The sequence below is a fragment of the Erpetoichthys calabaricus genome, chromosome 8 (genome assembly GCF_900747795.2).
Source record: "Erpetoichthys calabaricus chromosome 8, fErpCal1.3, whole genome shotgun sequence".
Classification (NCBI taxonomy): Eukaryota; Metazoa; Chordata; class Cladistia; order Polypteriformes; family Polypteridae; genus Erpetoichthys; species Erpetoichthys calabaricus.
Genome location: NC_041401.2, coordinates 64,682,943 through 64,702,338, shown reverse-complemented (window position 1 = coordinate 64,702,338; position 19,396 = coordinate 64,682,943). Strand labels below are relative to the sequence as shown.

The window sequence follows — 19,396 nt, the reverse complement described above, 5'->3', positions numbered from 1 at the left end:
TTTGGTCTACTTCTCTGTGTCAGGCAGCTCCTATTTAAGTGATTTCTTGATTGAAACAGGTGTGGCAGTAATCAGGCCTGGGGGTGGCTACGGAAATTGAACTCAGGTGTGATACACCACAGTTAGGTTATTTTTTAACAAGGGGGCAATTACTTTTTCACACAGGGCCATGTAGGTTTGGATTTTTTTTCTCCCTAAATAATAAACACCATCATTTAAAAACTGCATTTTGTGTTTACTTGTGTTATATTTGACTAATGGTTAAATGTGTTTGATGATCAGAAACATTTTGTGTGACAAACATGCAAAAGAATAAGAAATCAGGAAGGGGGCAAATAGTTTTTCACACCACTGTATATCGTTATTTGGAACACATGCATTTCATGTGTGTTCCATGTGTACAAAGATCTATGTAAGTCTAGGATGACAGGAAATGCAAGAAATGTTGAACACATAACTAAAAGACAAACTTTTTACATGTTTTAGTACTAACGACAAAATTTTGAAATGAAGTGTATAATGTGTGAAGACTGAAGTCCAAATATCAAATAAGCACTTTCACAAAAGGTACAAGTATAACAAAACAAGTACGCTTTTACTCAAGAACTAGCTGTGTAAGTCCTTGCTGTAAAAAGCCCTGGGTCCTAGAAACTATTGAAATCGTTAAAAAAAAAAATTGAAATGTGGAGATGTCAGATAATTGAAAGGAACTACTCTGGGAATCTCTCTCCTAGGAGGATTCGTTTTGCCGATGTGCTCGTATCGCTTGTGAATTAGCGGTGGGAGGAAAAGTTAAAGGGATACCATTTTGCCGATGTTTGTGGCTAAGCGACTTTGTCTTTCTTCTGAGTTTTCGTTTTGCTGACGTGCTGGCCTTGCTTGTGTTAGTGGCTAAGCGAGTTTTGTTTCCTCGAAGGCAGAGCCCTTACCCCGACTCCACCTCTCAGTTCTGGGTCGGACAGACACACACACTTCCATGCATAGATGTTTATATATAAGATTTAACTGAAGAAAAAGAAATCGGGTTAGTGTACTTCGTTGACATGACTGCTTTGGTAGTGCAGCGGTAATAACTACTGACTCATAATTAACAGGTCGTGGGTTTGATCCTGGCCGCTTCCCAAAATAAACGTTTTGAGTAGTGAGCTGCTCTTATTGTTACCATTATACAATAAAAACATACATTTGATTCGAGTCTGTAACAGCCAATGTAAACGTATGGTACTTGTAAATGTTAGCGTTTTTTTTTTTTTATTCAGTTTTATTCTTTCAGTTGTGTTCATGCTCACCCTGATCTGATACTGCTGTTTTCAAAAAAAGATGTCTATAACAGAGGTGAACTCAGATGAGGATGAGGGTTCTACATCGGTTGAAAGAGAACAGAAGCCCTCCCCACAAGAAACGTCCACTCATATATAAGAACAATGCAGCTGCACCAGGCGTAAAGGCGAAAGATGGCACTATTTGGATGCAGCAAAAGGTTGGGCGTCATCCTGCCAGTCAGTCTACAGCACAACTGTACTGTGCAAAGTTATGTTTGTGATTATGTTTTGTGATGGTCTTTATATATAAAAAAACATTTGGTTCCTCAGTATGTGACACCAACTGTCAAACATGGAGGAGGAAGTGTGATGGTCTGGGGTTCTTTTGCTGGAGGCAGAGTTGGTGACTTGCACAGAGTGACTGGCATTCTGAATCAAAAGTGTTACCACAGTTTGGCTGTTTTGTCAGCAACAGTGGTTACTTTGATGAATCAAAAATTTGAATAAAATTTTGGTCAGGACTGCATGTGAGACACACACATACACAGAAAACCTTAATCACTGTTGTCTCTATGGTTAGATAAGTGCAAGAAACCTACATAGTTAAGAGATAATAATTAAGTACTGCCGAGCAGATGAACTTCAGCTTGGTTATCCACCACCTCAAGTAATTTAACTGAAAAGAGGCGATTAGAAAGAGTCCTGATGTTTAATTCTGCAAGAGCAATTTGTCAGGTTTATTTTAAATCGTTGAATCAGAGGTCATTTTAAGATGACAAGAATATACATACAGTACAATTTACACAGGAATAAAATCAACAAGCTGCTTAGGTTTGCAGATGAAACCAAACTAGATGGAAGGGGAGATAATGTAGAATCAGCTAATCTGGCGCAGAGGGACTAAGACAGCATACAGGCTCGGGCAGATGAAATTTAATTTACATTTTTAAATAAAAAATTATTATTAAATTTTAAAAAGTTTTTCTTCCAGCAAAGAATGACAGACACATGGAATAAATTACCAAATAGTGTGGTGCAGAGTAGGTGTTTAGAGACCTTCAAACTTTGACTGGATATTATTTTGGACAATCAAGGTGACTAGGATGGATAACCTTTTTGGGTTTAATGACCTGTTCTCATCAAAATTGCTCTAATGTTCTAAATTTTCGTGAAAAGAAAATGTTCAAACAAAGTGAGATTCTCTTAACATAATATGTTAAAGTAATAGAAGAATACTCTTTAACATGCAGGTTTATCTGAGGAGTGACAAACTGATTTATTTGTGGCCCACAAACTGACAGGATAGCATAAGTGGCAAAGCTAAACTAATCAATGTATAATTAAGATGTTCTCAGCTATAATAGTTTGAAATTGTTCATTTTCATCCTGATGTTCTTGAGCTAGGAAACTAAATTCTAAATAGATAAGGATATCTTTTGTAATTATGTAACCCAGCCACAGGGGATGCACAAACCAGTGTGTTTCTTCGTGCCGGTCCCAAGCCCGGATAAGTGGGGAGGGTTACGTCAGGAAGGGCATCCGGTGTAAAATTTTGCCAAATCAATATGCGGACAATAATACAAATTACCATACCGGATCGGTCGAGCCCCGGGTTAACAACAACCGCCACCAGTACTGTTAGTCAACAGGGTGTTGGCGGAAATTGGGCTACTGGAGGAGGAGAAGAGGGGGGAGATGTGTCCGGAGGCAGGAGGAGAGGAGGAAGGTAAAGAGAGTGGAACTGAGGGTAGGAACTTTGAATGTTGGCACTATGACTGGTAAGGGGAGAGAGTTAGCAGATATGGAGAGAAGGAAGGTTAATATATTGTGTATGCAAGAGTCTAAATGGAAGGGGATTGGAGGTGGATTCAAATTGTTCTAACATGGTGTGGATATCATGAGAGGAGAAATAGGGTAGGAGTTATTCTGAAGGAACAGTATGTCAAGAGTGTTTTTGAGGTGAAAAGAGTGTCAGGGAGAGTAATGATTATGAAGCTGGAAATTGGAGGTGTGATGATGAATGTTGTTAATGCATGTGCACCACAGGCTGGGTGTGCAATGGGCAAGAAAGAAGATTTTTGGAGTGAGTTGGATGAAGTGATGAACAGTGTACCCAAGGGACAGAAAGTGGTGATTGGAACGGATTTCAATGGGCATATTGGTGAAGGAAACAGTGGAGACGAGGAGGTGATGGGTAGGTATGGTGTCAAGGAGAGGAATGAAGAAGGTCAGAGGATAGTGGATTTTGCCAAAAGGATGGACATGGCTGTGGTGAATACGTATTTTAAGAAGAGGGAGGAACATAGGGTTATGTACAAGAGTGGAGGAAGATGCACACAGGTAGATTACATCCTATGCAGAAGAGTTGATCTGAAGGAGACTGAAGACTGCAAAGTGGTAGCAGGGGAAAGTGTAGTTAAGCAGCATAGGATGGTGGTCTGTAGGATGACGTTGGAGATGAAGAAGAGGAAGAGAGTGAAGGCAGAGCCAAGGATCAAATGGTGGTAGTTGATAAAGGAAGACTGCAAGGTTGAGTTTAGGGGGAAGGTGAGACAGGCACTGGGTGGCAGTGAAGAGTTACCAGACAGCAGGGAAACTACAGCAGATGTAGTAAGGGTGACAGCAAGAAGGGTGCTTGGCGTGACATCTGGAAAGAGGAAGGAGGAAAGGAAACCGGGTGGTGGAATGAGGAAATACAGGAGAGTATACAGAGGAAGAGGATGGCAAAGAAGAAGTGGGATAGTCAGACAGATGCAGAAAGTAGACAAGAGTACAAGGATATAAGGCGCAAGGTGAAGATAGAGGTGGCGAAGGCTAAAGAAAAAGTGAATGATGAGTTGTATGAGAGGTTGGACACTAAGGAGGGAGATAAGGACCTGTACCGATTGGTTGGACAGAAGGGATCGAGCTGGGAAAGATGTGCAGCATGTTAGTGTGATAAAGGATAAAGATGGAAATGTACTCACAAGCAAGGACAGTGTGTTGAGCAGATGGAAAGAGTACTTTGAGAGGCTGATGAATGAAGAGAACAAGAGAGAGAAAAGGTTGGATGATGTGGAGATAGTGAATCAGGAAGTGCAACGGATTAGCAAGGAGGAAGTGAGGACAGCTATGAAGAGGATGAAAAATGGAAAGGCCGTTGGTCCAGATGACATACCTATGAAAGCATGGAGGTGTTTAGGAGAGATGGCAGTGGAGTTTTTAACCAGATTGTTTAATGGAATCTTAGAAAGTGAGAGGATGCCTGAGGAGTGAAGAAGTGGTGTACTTGTGCCAATATTTAAGAATAAGGGGGATGTGCAGGACTGTAGTAACTACAGGGGGATAAAACTGATGAGCCATGGCATGAAGTTATGGGAAAGAGTAGTGGAAGCTAGGTAAAGAAGTGAGGTAATGATTAGTGAGCAGCAGTATGGTTTCATGCCAAGAAAGAGCACCACAGATGCAATGTTAGCTCTGAGGGTGTTGATGGAGAAGTTTAGAGAAGGCCAGAAGGAGTTGCATTGCGTCTTTGTGGACCTGGAAAATGCATATGACAGGGTGCCTCAAGAGGAGCTGTGGTATTGTATGAGGAAGTCGGGAGTGGCAGAGAAGTACGTAAGAGTTGTAGAGGATATGAACAAGGGATGTGTGACAGTGGTGAGGTCTGCGCTAGGAGTGACGGATGCATTCAAGGTGGAGGTGGGATTACATCAGGGATCGGCTCTGAGCCCTTTCTTATTTGCAATGGTGATGGACAGGTTGACAGACGAGATTAGACAGGAGTCCCCGTGGACTATGATGTTTGCTGATGATATTGTGATCTGTAGCGATAGTAGGGAGCAGGTTGAGGAGACCCTGGAGAGGTGGAGATATGCTCTGGAGAGGAGAGGAATGAACGTCAGTAGCAACAAGACACAATACATGAGTGTAAATTAGAGGGAGGTCAGTGGAATGGTGAGGATGCAGGGAGTAGAGTTGGCGAAGGTGGATGAGTTTAAATACTTGAGATCAACAGTACAGAGTAGTGGGGATTGTGGAAGAGAAATGAAAAAGAGAGTGCAGGCAGGGTGGAATGGGTGGAGAAGAGTGTCAGGAGTAATTTGTGACAGACGGGTATCAGCAAGAGTGAAAGGGAAGGTCTACAGGATGGTAGTCGAGACCAGCTATGTTATATGGGTTGGAGACGGTGGCACTGACCAGAAAGCAGGAGACAGAGCTGGAGGTAGCAGAGTTAAAGATGCTAAGATTTGCACTGGGTGTGGCGAGGATGGACAGGATTAGAAATGAGTACATTAGAGGGTCAGCTCAAGTTGGACGGTTGGGAGACAAAGTCAGAGAGGCGAGATTGCGTTGGTTTGGCCATGTGCAGAGGAGAGATGCTGGGTATATTGGGAGAAGGATGCTAAGGATAGAGCTACCAGGGAAGAGGAAAAGACGAAGGCCTAAGCGAAGGTTTATGGATGTGGTGAGAGAGGACATGCAGGTGATGGGTGTAACAGAACAAGATGCAGAGGACAGAAAGATATGGAAGAAGATGATCCGCTGTGGCAACCCCTAACGGGAGCAATCGAAAGAAAAAGAAGATCTTTTGTAATTATGTAACTTTAGTAAACCATATATTTGTTAAACATTTTAAGTAAAACATAAAAGAAGCAAAGTAGATTTGAAACACAACCTTCATGGAAGATGGCTAATAAGGCTAACGCTTAGTGAATTACCTGTAATGCAGCAACAAACTGAATGGTGCTGACAAGAGCCAGACTAGAACCAGGAGAGAAGTTGAATCGCAATGTTTCAATGAAGTGGGCTGTATCAATCTGAATATCCACGAAGACATATAGCATTTTTATTCCAACCGTTGCATCTATAGGCACTGAAAAAACAGAACAGGTTACAAAATAAGACATACACTCCAGGCAAGAGAATTACACAAAACAGTGATATGATACCAAGTAGAGTGGTTGTACTGTAGACGTGGAAAACGTTCTGCATTTTAAATGTTTGAATTGCAGCAGCACGGACTAAACATGTTCACAAATCTAGAATTGCCAAAATCTTGTCAAAGCTCCACCAGTGAAAATTCTTATCTTTAGTAAGAATACAATGTCAAAGAGATGAAACCTACTTGAAAAATTAGGGGAACTGTATAATGCTGCATGTCACATTGACCAAAAGAATGGTACAATAGTTCAGAAGATAAATCAACATCACACAGGGTCACATATGAGAGAAAGAATGTACTACAGAACAGGCCGCTGTTCTGAGGGGTGATGAAGTATCATAATAAAAGAGAAGAAAAATCTGAGCTATTCAAGGCTGGCTGATAACCCCAAATTTCTCACCTCCATTTTCTTCATTCTTAAGGCCCCTTAAGTGTGAGATCAGTCCTTCTTATATATAATGCTTATATAATCTATAATATATATACATATAATAATATATACTTAAATAATACTTATTATACAATGTGATATGTGGCCGGCCATTCATCCCGGCCAATACCCCCAGGCCGCCAGGTGGAGCCCTCCCTGCAGCATGGAGGTGCCCCGAATGCCAGCAGGGAATTCTGGACAATGCAGTTTTTATCCCCAACCCTGCTGGATGCCATGGGGGCCGCTAGGGGACGCTGCAGGGAGGAACAAGGATTATTTGCCCTACGCCCCAGAAGTACATTCAAGTCACATGGATGGAGGAATGACGTGCTTCCGGGGTGAAGAAGAAAGGATTTTTATCTGACTTGGAAGTGTTCTTAGTCACGTGGACAGAGAAGGCGAAACACTTCCGGGTCAAGGACTATAAAAAGGACTGTGAGAGACCAGAGCGTGGAGCTGAGCTGGGTGGAAGGGTGGCAACGCGTTTGGGAGTGTGGAGAATTGTGATTAGTGTATTGATTATTGATTTACTATATGAGTATTGTGGAGTGTAGGTGCTTTGTGCACTTTAATATTGTCCAAATAAATAATTATTGGACTTTTACCTGGTGTCTGAAGAGTGGTCAGACTGTTCAAGGGGTCGAGAGGACCTTAAAACTGTCACAACAATCATGGCCGAAATTATTGGCACCCCTGGAATTTTCCCAGAAAATGAACCATTTCTCCCAGAAAAATTGTTGCAATTACAAATATTTAGGTATACACGTTTATTTCCTTTATGTGCATTGGAACAACAGAATAAAACAGAGAAAAAAAGCCAAATCTGACATCATGTCACACAGAACACCAAAAATAAGCCGGATAAAATTATTGGCACCCTTTCAAAATTGTGGGTAAATCATTTTATTTCAAGCATATGATGCTCTTTTGAACTCACCTGTGGCAAAAAACAGGTGCTGGCAATATAGCAATCACACCTGAAGCCAGTTAAAATGGAGAAAAGTTGACTCAACCTTTCTGTTGTGTGTCTGAGTGTGCCACACTAAGCATGGAGAACAGAAAGAAGAGAAGAGAATTTCTGAGGACCTGAGAACAAAAATTGTGGAAAAATATCAACAATCTCAAGGTTACAAGTCCATCTCCAGAGATCTTCATGTTCCTTTGTTCACTGTGCACAACATAATCAAGATGCTCACAACACATGGCACTGTAGCTAATCTCCCTGGACGTGGACGGAAGAGAAAAACTGATAAAAGACTGCAACGAAGGATAGTCTGAATGGTGGATAAACAACCCCAATCAACTTCAAAACATATTCAAGCTGTTCTGCAGACTCAGGTTGCAACAGTGTCAGCTCGAACTATCTGTCGACATTTGAACGAAATGAAATGCTATGGCAGGAGAGCCAGGAGGACACCACTGCTGACACAGAAACATAAAAAAGCCAGACTGGAGTTTGCCAAATGTACTTGAGGAAGCCAAAATCCTTCTGGGTGAATGTCTTGTGGACAGATGAGACCAAGGCAGAGCTTTTTGGTAAAGCTCATCATTCTACTGTTTACAGAAAACGGAATGAGGTCTACGAAGAAAAGAACACAGTACCTACAGTCAAACACGCTGGAGGTTCTAAGATGTTTTGGGGATGTTTTGTTGCCTCTGGCACTGGATGCCTTGACTGTGTGCAAGGCATCATGAAATCTGAAGACTACCAAAACATATTGGTGCGCAATATAGGGCCCAGTGTCAGAAAGCTGGGTCTGCGTCAGAGGTCATGGGTGTTCCAGCAGGGCAATGACCCCAAACATACCTCTAAAAACACCCAGAAATGGTTGAAGACAAAGCGCTGGAGAGTTCTGAAGTGGCCAGCAATGAGTCCGGATCTAAATCCGATTGAACACTTATGGAGAGATCTCAAAATTGCTGTTGGGAGAAGGCGCCCTTCAAATCTGGGAGACCTTGAGCAGTTTGCAAAAGAAGACTGGTCGGAAATTCCAGTTGAGAGGTGTAACAAGCTTGTTGATGGTTATAGGAAGCGCTTGATTTCAGTTATTTTTTCCAAAGGGCATGCAACCAAATATTAAGTTGAGAGTGCCAATAATTTTGTCCAGCCCGGTGTTTGAGTTTTGTGTGAAATTATGTCAAATTTGGCTTTTTTTCTGTTTTTTGTGTTGTTCCAATGCACATAAAGGAAATAAACATGTGTATACCAAAACATTTGTAATTGCAACAATTTTCTGAGAGAAATGGTGCATTTTCTGGGAAAATTCCAGGGGTGCCGATAATTTTGTTACTTTAGTAATGAGTTTACTTCTCATGATAAACAAAGATTTTACAAACTAATATTTTTAAAACTTTACATTTAGGTCCCTACATTTTACAGTGACTAACATCTTTATCCTCTTAATTCACCTTTCTCAGCAGCTACTCCATTTATTTTGTACAGTTGTTCCTTGTTCAATAAACATTAATTACCATAACAGGGAGCCTCTCTAGGGTTGGCTCCTGCATTTTATCTGAAATAAACACCGACTCACAGTGACCATCAACTGAATAAGTGGGTAAAAAAAATCGGACAGATGGGTATTCCCTTTGATATATTCTTTAAGCATTGTTACATCCTATATTTCTACTGCGATGTTGTCTGAAATCCAATTCAGTTCATTTTTACATACATCAAGGAAATAATGTATTACCAAGATACTCAAACAGTAAACCAGAAACAAACCCCGATGAGTAAATATAAAGCAAACTATGCCAATATACAATGGAGGAGAGAAAAGAAACACTTGTGTTACTAGTACACCTGGAGGCAATAAGCCTGTGGAAGTATCCACAGTAATTATAATAGGCAATAGTGCTGGGCGGTATGATCAAAATTCTATATCACGGTATTTTTCAAGATTGTACCGGTTTCACGGTATTCGACGGTATTTTGTTCCCATGCATGAGTTAATCACATTTTCCACTGCAATTACTGCAGTAGACTGGCTAAGAATAACCTATTCCACTGTTATGAGAATTGTACATTGTACAAAGAAACATTTTAATGTGCACACAAGTATTAATTCAGGTTTGCATGGCTCCATAAAGTGATAGTTTTCAAAGGGGGGGGGGGGCACTAATGAAGAGAAGGAATCACACTGCATGACAGTTGCTGTCAAAATATAGAACCTTTTTATTGAACAAATTTTGCAAACCGCTTAAACTAAAACTTTGACAACAAATTGTCAACCATCCAAAGAGGCATTTAGTTGTATTGCACTGAACATGTCTTAGAAAAGGAATAAATGGCAAATATTTTTTGTAAACCAACTACACTTTGTTAATGTTAACAATCTCTGTCCACTGACATGTTAAAGTGACTTTTTAAACAACTTTACCATCATTAAACTGCATAATATATAAACTAATAAATAATAACAATAAAATAAATAATAGTGCAACTTCCAGTAATAATACTATTACATCAAAACTTCAAGCCCAGGTACATTACACAGTATTCACCAAACTAAAATAAAACAAGTGCAAGTTGGAGATGACATCTTTACCAACTGAACCATCTTTAAGGCAAATTGCATTAATATAGACCTTGCTTCAAGCTAAGATATATATAATAAATAATAAAACTGCAACTTGCATTTATAATACTATTTGTTGTTTAGTGGGTCAAAAAAAAAAAAAACAAAAAAAAAAGGTCCGTTTTTTAAATCCAGTTCGCCGTGTCTGTCTTCGTGGGCGCGATTGCTCGACCGCAGGGAGTTGATGAGGTGATTGGGGCGAGTCGCATCTGATCATTCTCAATTGCTTCGTCGGCTTTGTGTGGCGTGTGAATAAGGCGCTGAGCCCATGGACGGAGACGTATATTTATGGGCCGGCAGGATGGGGGAAGGAAAAAAGAAAAGATAGAACACAAGGAGGTTAAAGAAGGGAAAAGGCAGTCATGGGAGACGATCCAGACACCAGGAAGGAGAAGGCAGCACGAGCTGGGGCTCTGTGAGGGAGTGCAGGCTTAGGCGATCTAGGGGCTGGTTCACCCCACTGAGTAAGCGTGTGGAGTGGGGCGAGCGAAATGTAAGACCTCCAAATGGACCTGAGGAGTAACGGAGTGAGCACGAAGGAAGACGGGAGGTGTGCCGACCTCGGACGGTCCGGCTGCGCAGTGTGGCGGCAGCCAAAACAGGGGTTGGCAGAGAGCAGTTCGTGCTGCAAAGGCTCCGTCAGCAACGCCAGTGAAGGGTGAGCCGTGGAGACAGAAGGTGGTGTGCAGCGATCGGGCGAGGAGAGAGACTGCATTTTAACGGATATATCTATTATGGATTTTATCCCCACATTTCACTGGCTTTATGGATTTGCTATTTATTTGGGTACTGTATTTTTCTGAACACTGTCCAACGGACACTTTTGGTTTTACTTTGACTGTTTTTAACAAAAGCACTTGAGCACTTTCCAACATCCCCTGGCTTCAATGAGATTTCTCAGTTCATAACTATCGACGGTATTGGTTCAACAGACTCCCATGTGGGAAGAGGGAGTCTGTAGGGGACCAGCACCGTCACAGTATTACACAGTAACCAGATACATTACACAGTATTGAGAAAAAAAATAAAATAAAACAAGTACAACTTGGCTTGCAGTATTATCCAGTAGTATAGAAACAGTATTCATACATTTGAACATAATGCTCCACATCCGACCTTTTAAAATCAAAGTATCTACAGATAACAGACACAGCACCTTTTTTCGTCAAAAGTTCTTCTGTGTTATCATATTCAACTTTATCGTCTGCTACAGCTTCAGTTTCAGAATGTTCCCTGTCCATTTTCACCGCTCAATACCTCCACTAACACATGTACTCTGTTGGATGCGTATTTTGCGGTGCACCAGTGAAAAAGGTCCCCCTTAAACAGTTTCCCGCTGCGCCACGTTCCGAATGTTATTTAGGCTATTTAAACCGGTGTTCCGGTATAAGAAAAATCCATATCATAACAAAAATAAAAAACGGTTTTTGGCATGAACCGGTATACCGCCCAGCACTAATAGGCAAAGTCAGTTTTGGTGATGTAGCTACATCATGGGCAACCTTTCCCTTCTGTGTATTTTACATTATCATAAACACAACCTGAAATCAAGAAAATCATAAAAAGAAATAAAACAGGGAGGTTCTCATCAGTAATCATTGAATACAAGGTGGCCAGTGAATCCAAATTATCTCAAATGACAGATTGGGTATCTGAACAAAGCAGCAATGTTGCCACAATATGATACAGAGAAAAAAAGAGAATACAGAGTTTAGTAACATTCCATAATGATCTCTAAGCTTTTTTTTTGAGCAAATAACATAGTTGTAATAAGAGCAGCCTAACTTGGGTAATCTTGACTAAAGTAATGAGTGTTCAGCCTATATTTAAATGCTGAAACCAAAGTGTCATCCCTTAAACTAACAGACAGATCACCTCCACTGTCTTGGGGTTGTGCAGCTAAATGGTTGACCTTCCACAGAAGCTGCATTTAATCAGTGTAAAAGCAGCATCCTATGATTGAAAGGTACAATACATAAAGGGCCCAAATCGTTTAAATCTTTGCATGTTAAAAGAAGTATTTTGGAATCAGCTTTATACTTAACTGGAAGGGAATGGAGAAACTTAAGAACATGAGTTATATGGTTGTATGCTCTATTCTGGTAACGATTATTAAAGCATATATTCTCTTTCATGCTTTATTGTCCTGCTTGTAAGAGCCAATTTTAGAAAGTTAAAGTTTTAAGTTAAACTTGTATTAATGTTTGCTTAATTTGAATAGAATATAATTTCTTCCATAGTCATAGACAATGGTATAGTCTGGTATAGTTAGTAAGAGATAGAACCTTCTTGCTATAACTGAGAAACAGTGTGATAACCAGCAAGCCCGCGATTCTCGAAAGAATTGCAAATCCAGGAATGGCAATCACCTTATGGAGGGTGGGCGCGTCCTGGGAAATGTCATTTAATTAAATAAACATTATTTGTACTAAAGCGGTTTCGTTTTGGAGCTGTGACTCATGTGGTTGTGGTGTTTCAGAAGCGCGTTGTAGGCGCCTTGTTTCCATCAGGACGTAAATGCATGACAATATCGCGGTGAAACGGAGGCTCACCGTCATCACTTTGAAACACAATTGCCATTTCATTAACGATGGGAACATTGTATCATCTCGGATCCTGTTCTTTGTCCTTTATTAGCACTAAGGCAATTGTAGTTGGTGCCACACTGTCCGCCTCTGCATTTGTATTAGCACTAAGGCAATTGTAGTTGTTGCCACACCGTCCGCCTCTGCTTTTGTATTGGCTTCTCTTTCAACCTCATGTAGCATTTGTATAGAGTTTGCTAATGGGTGATTGTTTATGACTTCAGCTACGTTTCTCATTATTAGCTCTGTGGTTGATATACTGCGTCATCTAGATGTAACACGCACATTTGCGGTGGTGATTTGGCTCAGGGTGCACTGTTCTAATCAGATGCAATATTTGTCAACACACGCGAAAGCAGTATGGGCCATTCCTAGGGGGAAGCCGGTGCATGATGAAATATCATGGAGGGTGGGTGCGTCCTGGGACAGTTCATTTCAACGCGCTTCTGTTATTGTTTTTCTTCATGCAGTCTTGTTTTTGTTTTTTTATGGCTGTGTCGTCGTATATGCGGTGGTGTGGCCGGTCGCGTCCGGGCGGCTGTACAACCTGGCGTGCACGCTTCACCTCAGGTTTAGTTCACAGGTCATAGGCATGGTAAAGTCTCCATTTAACTCAATAACCCCATTTGAACTAAAGCGGTTTCTTTGTGTGGGCGCCTTCGTTCATTGTTTTTAGCCGCCGCGTTTGACTCGGCGGTGGATTCGCGTTAGCTATAAGTCGTTTACTGTTAGGAATTATAATCGCACTTACGTTTAATACGGAGCGTTCGTTTATTGTTTTTTCCATCTGGTGTCGTATCTGTGTTTTCTGTGGCTGGACTGTTAAAAATGTATTACTGTAATACTGTAATGTGATTCAAATATGCTGTGTAGTCTGGACCTTTGTGGATTCCATACTGTAATACTGTAATGTGATTCAAATATGCTGTGTAGTCTGGACGTCTGGGGATTCCGTACTGTAATACTGTAATGTGATTCACATATGCGCTGAATCATTTCGTTTTTGTTTTCTCCGTGGCTGTGTCGTTAGCTATGGGCTCGGATTTGTATTTCCGTTAGTTGAGCTGTTTCGTTTTTGAGCCGTGTCTCCTTTGCCTGGGAGCTGTTTTGTGCACTTCATTTGTCTAGCGGGTGTGTTTTCTGTGGCTGTGTCGTTAGCTATGGGCGGGCTTGTTGCAGTGGTGATCACACTGGTAGGCGTGTTTTCTGTGGCTGTGTCGTTAGCTATAGGCGGACGCGCGGCAGTGCGCGTGCGCTTCGATGTGCTCTGCGCCCATAACCTTCGGTTAGTAATATGGATTAGTTCAGTTGTGTTTAGAACAGGTCCCAGTACACAGGGACTTAAAAGACCCATTTTCTACTCAGAGATGGGATAAGCATACAGTTTTCTGACCATTTTGAAATGGTTCAGAAATATTAAGCAAATAGTAACGATTTGAGATGCAACAGATTTAAGCTTTGAACAGAACTTTACTTAATAAGAATTTTCCTTTTTTTTTATTATTTTAATTTTCTTTTTTGTGTGAACTGTTTCACTTTGAATTTTAACTAAACTTTTACAAACAATGATATTTTGTCTGTGGAATCATTTCCACGTGTCAGGCTTTTGTTGAATTCCATTTTTTGAGTTAGAGCTGCTGAACTTTGGTAATTTTGGAAAAACGCAGCTACACTGCTCAAAAGAAAACTACGACCTTTCTTGCCCTATGCCAATTTTGTCCACACCCTGTTTAATGAGATGCACCTCATGTTGCTAGACAATGGCAATCTTGGAGTACTCGCAGCTCATAGCTTGCTTTACACTTGTCTTGCATTACTCATTAAATTTAAGAGTTTCAGCTGTGTATTTTCATTCATATGCTGTTTAATGTTGTTTCATTCAAGTTTCTAGCTTCTCATCTGTTCTTTCATGCTATTTGTACCTCCTTAACTTTGTAATAATGATTCATGTTGGCACCTGATTTAGTTTTTTTCTTGAACTGATCCTTGCCTATAGGATAATGTCTCTTCTTTCTGAAGTTTTCTCTCTTTACTTAAGAGTTAATTAAAAACAAAAGCCATAGCCACCCTTTGCTGTACATTGCATTTGCTTTAAGCTCACAGTTTCTATATCATCTGGCACTTTCTTTAGGAAACCGATGACACCTCTGTAGATGACTGGGGTTATGTACCAATGTCACCATTACTTGTCTCTTGACAGACTATCTTTCCAACTGCTGTTTTATCACTTTGTTATACTTGTTCGTAGCACCTTTTTCTCCACTCTTTTAACACTTCTCCTCTTCTCAATTGTCTCTGTTCCATCAACTCTTCACAACTATTTCATGTTAGGTTTTGTTGGTCTTTCTTTGATCCACAACCTCCTACTGTAGTTTTCATCTGACATGCATCATGATGATCAGAAGGCAACATGTTAAATAAACATAGCTTCATTATCATTATTACATGCAACAACCAACACTGTTCAGCTTTGTCTACACATTTTATCCACATGGTGTCATGCGTATAATTAGTGCCATTTCTTGAAGGTGTTCCTACTAATGTTGATAAGTGTTATGCCTGTTTAAATTTATTTATTGTTTTTAACAACAGCAAGTTTTTTTTTAATTCTGTGGCACAATGAAAAAAAGTGTGAAAGAGTGACAAAGGGTAAGCATTTTACTATTGCACAAGCAAATGTAGAATATTTATTAAAGTATATTTACTTTGTCACTGCTTATTACTTATTTCTATGAGTACCTACAGGTAAATCTTGTATTAAAATGAGTAATTCTTATGAACACAAAAACTGAATCACAAGGAGATTAATATGGTAAGAATGTAGCCTGTACGACCGGATTAGGATCAAAAAGTGAAGCTTATTTGGCTGAAGGAATGTAATAATCACACAAATTGAACTACTGGGGGAGAAGTTAAACATCTCTGGATAAGCTGATAAAAAGTAGAAGTGAAGCAGATTAACTGGGGCTGCATTTTGTCAGTAACAGAGTAGTTACTGGGTGCTACATTCTGTCATTTTAGAATAGTGTTTCATTTACTCTAATACACATCATTCTATTTCTCTTATTTACTGACAATTCAGGAACACAGTAGGTTATAAATAAAGATTTTTAAATCTCTTGATGTACAGATGGGAACAACGTGGGAAAGGAGTAAATATTTAACATTTCCTACTTGAGAAGAAGGAAGACAAATCAGACCTTGAATTGATCAACACCAATCCAATTATCCCTAACGGCAAAGATTCCTTGTTGCTTCAATTAGGTGAAGAATTAAAAGAACAATATCCCATACAAGTCTGGCTTCTGTATTGATTATCTCATATAAACTCTTTAAATTTGTTCTGAACATTCCTGGAAGGCGACAAAAAGTACTGATATAAGCAGGGGAGGGAGGTGGAAATAGGTGTTTTTTCTACTTTGAATGACCACACTGCTAAAGTCCCAGAAATCATCTTTGGTCACAGAAGCAGTGACTGAATATGTGACTGTTTAAGAAGGTAGGATTGCCTCTTTTTGATTAATTTTGGCTTCACAGAAACACTGGCCAAGTGCCTTGAACTCAATAGAGAAAAATGCTGTGAGAATGCAACAAGATACTTAAGACACCATTTCTGGCTTATTACCAAGGGCGATAAATGTTAAATCAATATGTCCAGCATTTCATGTTGAAACTTGCCATATCTGTGAAATACCATAAACAACCTTCAGAATTTTAATATTCTCCTAGAGAAGGTTTATTCACTGAGACCTCCTGAGAGTGAGCTGGGAACAGAAAAGGCTAGGCATGGTATTGAAGCTAAAGGTATAAGAGGTTATATACTGTAAGAGCCCAATAGGAAATGAAATGAAGATGCAAGTAAAAACATCAGTTTTTACTGTAAATGTGTGCTCTTCACTAGGGATTTCACAAGGACACCAAAAACAAAGCACAAAATTACCCAAGACACACAGTCAGGTCCTTGTAAACAGTGAAAAGAAGCAGAGGGCAGCACGTACTACAGCACAGGTGTAAATGTTAAATCAATATTTTCAATTTTTCAACTGCACATATAAGCTGTAACACCATTAATAATTTAACAAACTCTAAATTACACCCTGACTGATATTTATTAAACTATTGCAAAAGCCCACTTTTTCATTTTTTGTGTATTACTCACATAATATTTGTATACAACAACAACAACATTTATTTATATTGCACATTTTCATACAAAAAGTAGCTCAAAGTGCTTTACATAATGAAGAAAAGAAAAATAAAAGACAAAATAAGAAATTAAAATAAGGCAACATTAGTTAACATAGAAAAGGAGTAAGGTCCGATGGCCAGGGTGGACAGAAAAAACAAAAAAAAAACTCCAGAAAGCTGGAGAAAAAAATAAAATCTGTAGGGGTTCCAGGCCACGAGACCGCCCAGTCCCCTCTGGGCATTCTACCTAACATAAATGAAATAGTCCTCTTTGTAGTTAGTGTTCTCACGGAGTCACTTGATGCTGATGGTCATACAGACTTCTGGCTTTTAATCCATCCATCATTTCCGTAGGTGTGTGTGTATATACATACTGTATGTGTATACAAATACTAGAACAAATTAGGAAACAAAAACTCCCCAGTGATAGATACATTTTCAAACATTGTGCTGATTTTTTTGTAGCTTGCTTTCCTCTATGTGCAAATCAAAGAATGTCATTTATTTCAGGGCTGCATTTCACGTAACTGCATCAGATACAGTTTTATGTTATGTTGTTGCAGACATATGCACGTTAAATCTGTCAAATAGAGTAAAAGAGACCGACAGTTTAAAGCGTTCAAAATTAATTTCCTATACAGTACTTCATAAACTGCTTGCTATGAAAGAGGGTGAATTCAATTTTACTTAATCTGTTTAAAACCAATAGTTTTCCAGTTCAAATTCCATCATAACGTTGGCCCTGATTGGTATGACCCATTTTAGAGCAGTCTCATCATCACACTATAAAGTCTACTTGTGATGTATCAGTTGCAAAGAAATTAATGCCTAAAATCACAGATATTTAAGCCCATAAACATTTATCAATATAATACATATAATTTTTAGATACACTAATAAACATATTAATCAAAGCATATGAAGAAGATATCACTTCTGAATTACTCCTTACTAGACTCTGGTGCTAAAGACCCTCATTTCTCACTTTCAGTGAGCAGAGGACCTATAGTTTGAGTGTACAAATGGGTTCTGAGATCCCCTCCCCTGGGTGAGTAAATTGCAATGAAAGGTTTTGCTGTAATTTGTTGTTTCAGACTGGCCAGCAACCTTTGCTGTTTCTGTAGAGGTCAAGCTGATCTTTGCTGGAAGAGAGTCACTTAAGCTGAGTAATGGCGAATTAGGAATCAATACTGAGTGATTCGCTGGTAATTAAACAGTGATTTGTTTTGGGTTGTGATGTGTTATACAGATAAATGTTCCACACTATAAACATAAATACATAAATAACACAAAAGTGCATTATTTTTTTGACTGAATTCTAAAAACTGTTCTGCCCATTAATCTAACTCTGTGCTGAAGTCTATTAAAGTACATTTATTTTCTGATTGTTTCACCCTGCACCCTCATCTGTTATCTGTAATCAGAAAGGCAACTTTACTTGGTGTTTGAGTTACATGCAGTATTGATGTAAAACCTATCGCAGAGTTAAGGCATAAGAACCTGTAAAAACTATTTTAATAGGAAAAGAGTCTGCCTATGCACATGCATTTTAGTAGACAAAATGGTGGAAATATTTAATATATCACAGATATAAATTACATGGAAAGCAGGTACTTCCACAGAGATGTGGTTCTTGTGTATTTAAGCAATTAATATTCTAGTAGGTTTGGAGAAGTACATTAAAATGCTAAGCAGGCCTTGTTGACCGTAATTATGAGAAGCATGGCATGAGGACAAGACTCATGAGACTATGAAAGAAGAGAGAACATTTCTGTGACAAAGACAGCTGCGATTGTAAGTTTCCTACGAAGAACACCGTCTAAGGGAATGTCAACATGGAACTTGGAGGAAAGGACATCAGCAGCAGAATGCAATCATGTGAATTTAAGTGCTGACTGGCAGATGGGGGAGTATTTTCTTGGCAAATTTTGATGCATTAATTTCCTTATAGGGCAAAGGCAAAAATACCGTAAGTATTACTTATGATAGTGACTGATCAGTTGTATCAGCTCTTTCTGTATGAAGAGTTGTCTTCCAGGATAATAATGCCCTGATCGAAAAAAAATTATTTGAGCACATCCAGTTGCTTCGATTAGAAGCACATTGACAATCAGGGAGTTAAACAACTTTCATTTATTCAACAGCAAATTGAAAAAAGTCAAGTAACCACAACTAGCATTTAGGAAGCATTGAGGAAGTTATGCAAATTAACATGGGTATTGTTGAACTTAGGGCAGCAAATCTGGCTAAATTCTTGATATCAAGTCTGAGGACCATGCCAGTATGACGGTGGCAGCAATGCAGTGTCAACCTACATGAAGAAAGCAGACAATCATTGAAATGCACTGTCTGAATTTTTAAATAATACTGGATCAAAAAGAAAGTGCCATGGTGATTCAGTATTTTGAGCTGCTACTGCAGAGTTTTGG

The 19,396-nt window shown here is 39.5% G+C and overlaps 1 protein-coding gene across 1 annotated transcript in view; it reads right to left on the bottom strand.

Annotated features, from left to right (window-relative positions):
* dph1 (diphthamide biosynthesis 1) overlaps nt 1–19,396 on the bottom strand; it is a 464,509-nt gene that overhangs the window by 131,743 nt on the left and 313,370 nt on the right. Inside the window, exon 5 of the mRNA XM_028806649.2 lies at nt 5,963–6,117. Coding sequence (XP_028662482.1) covers nt 5,963–6,117 — 155 coding nt within the window. The remainder of the gene's footprint in view (nt 1–5,962; nt 6,118–19,396) is intronic.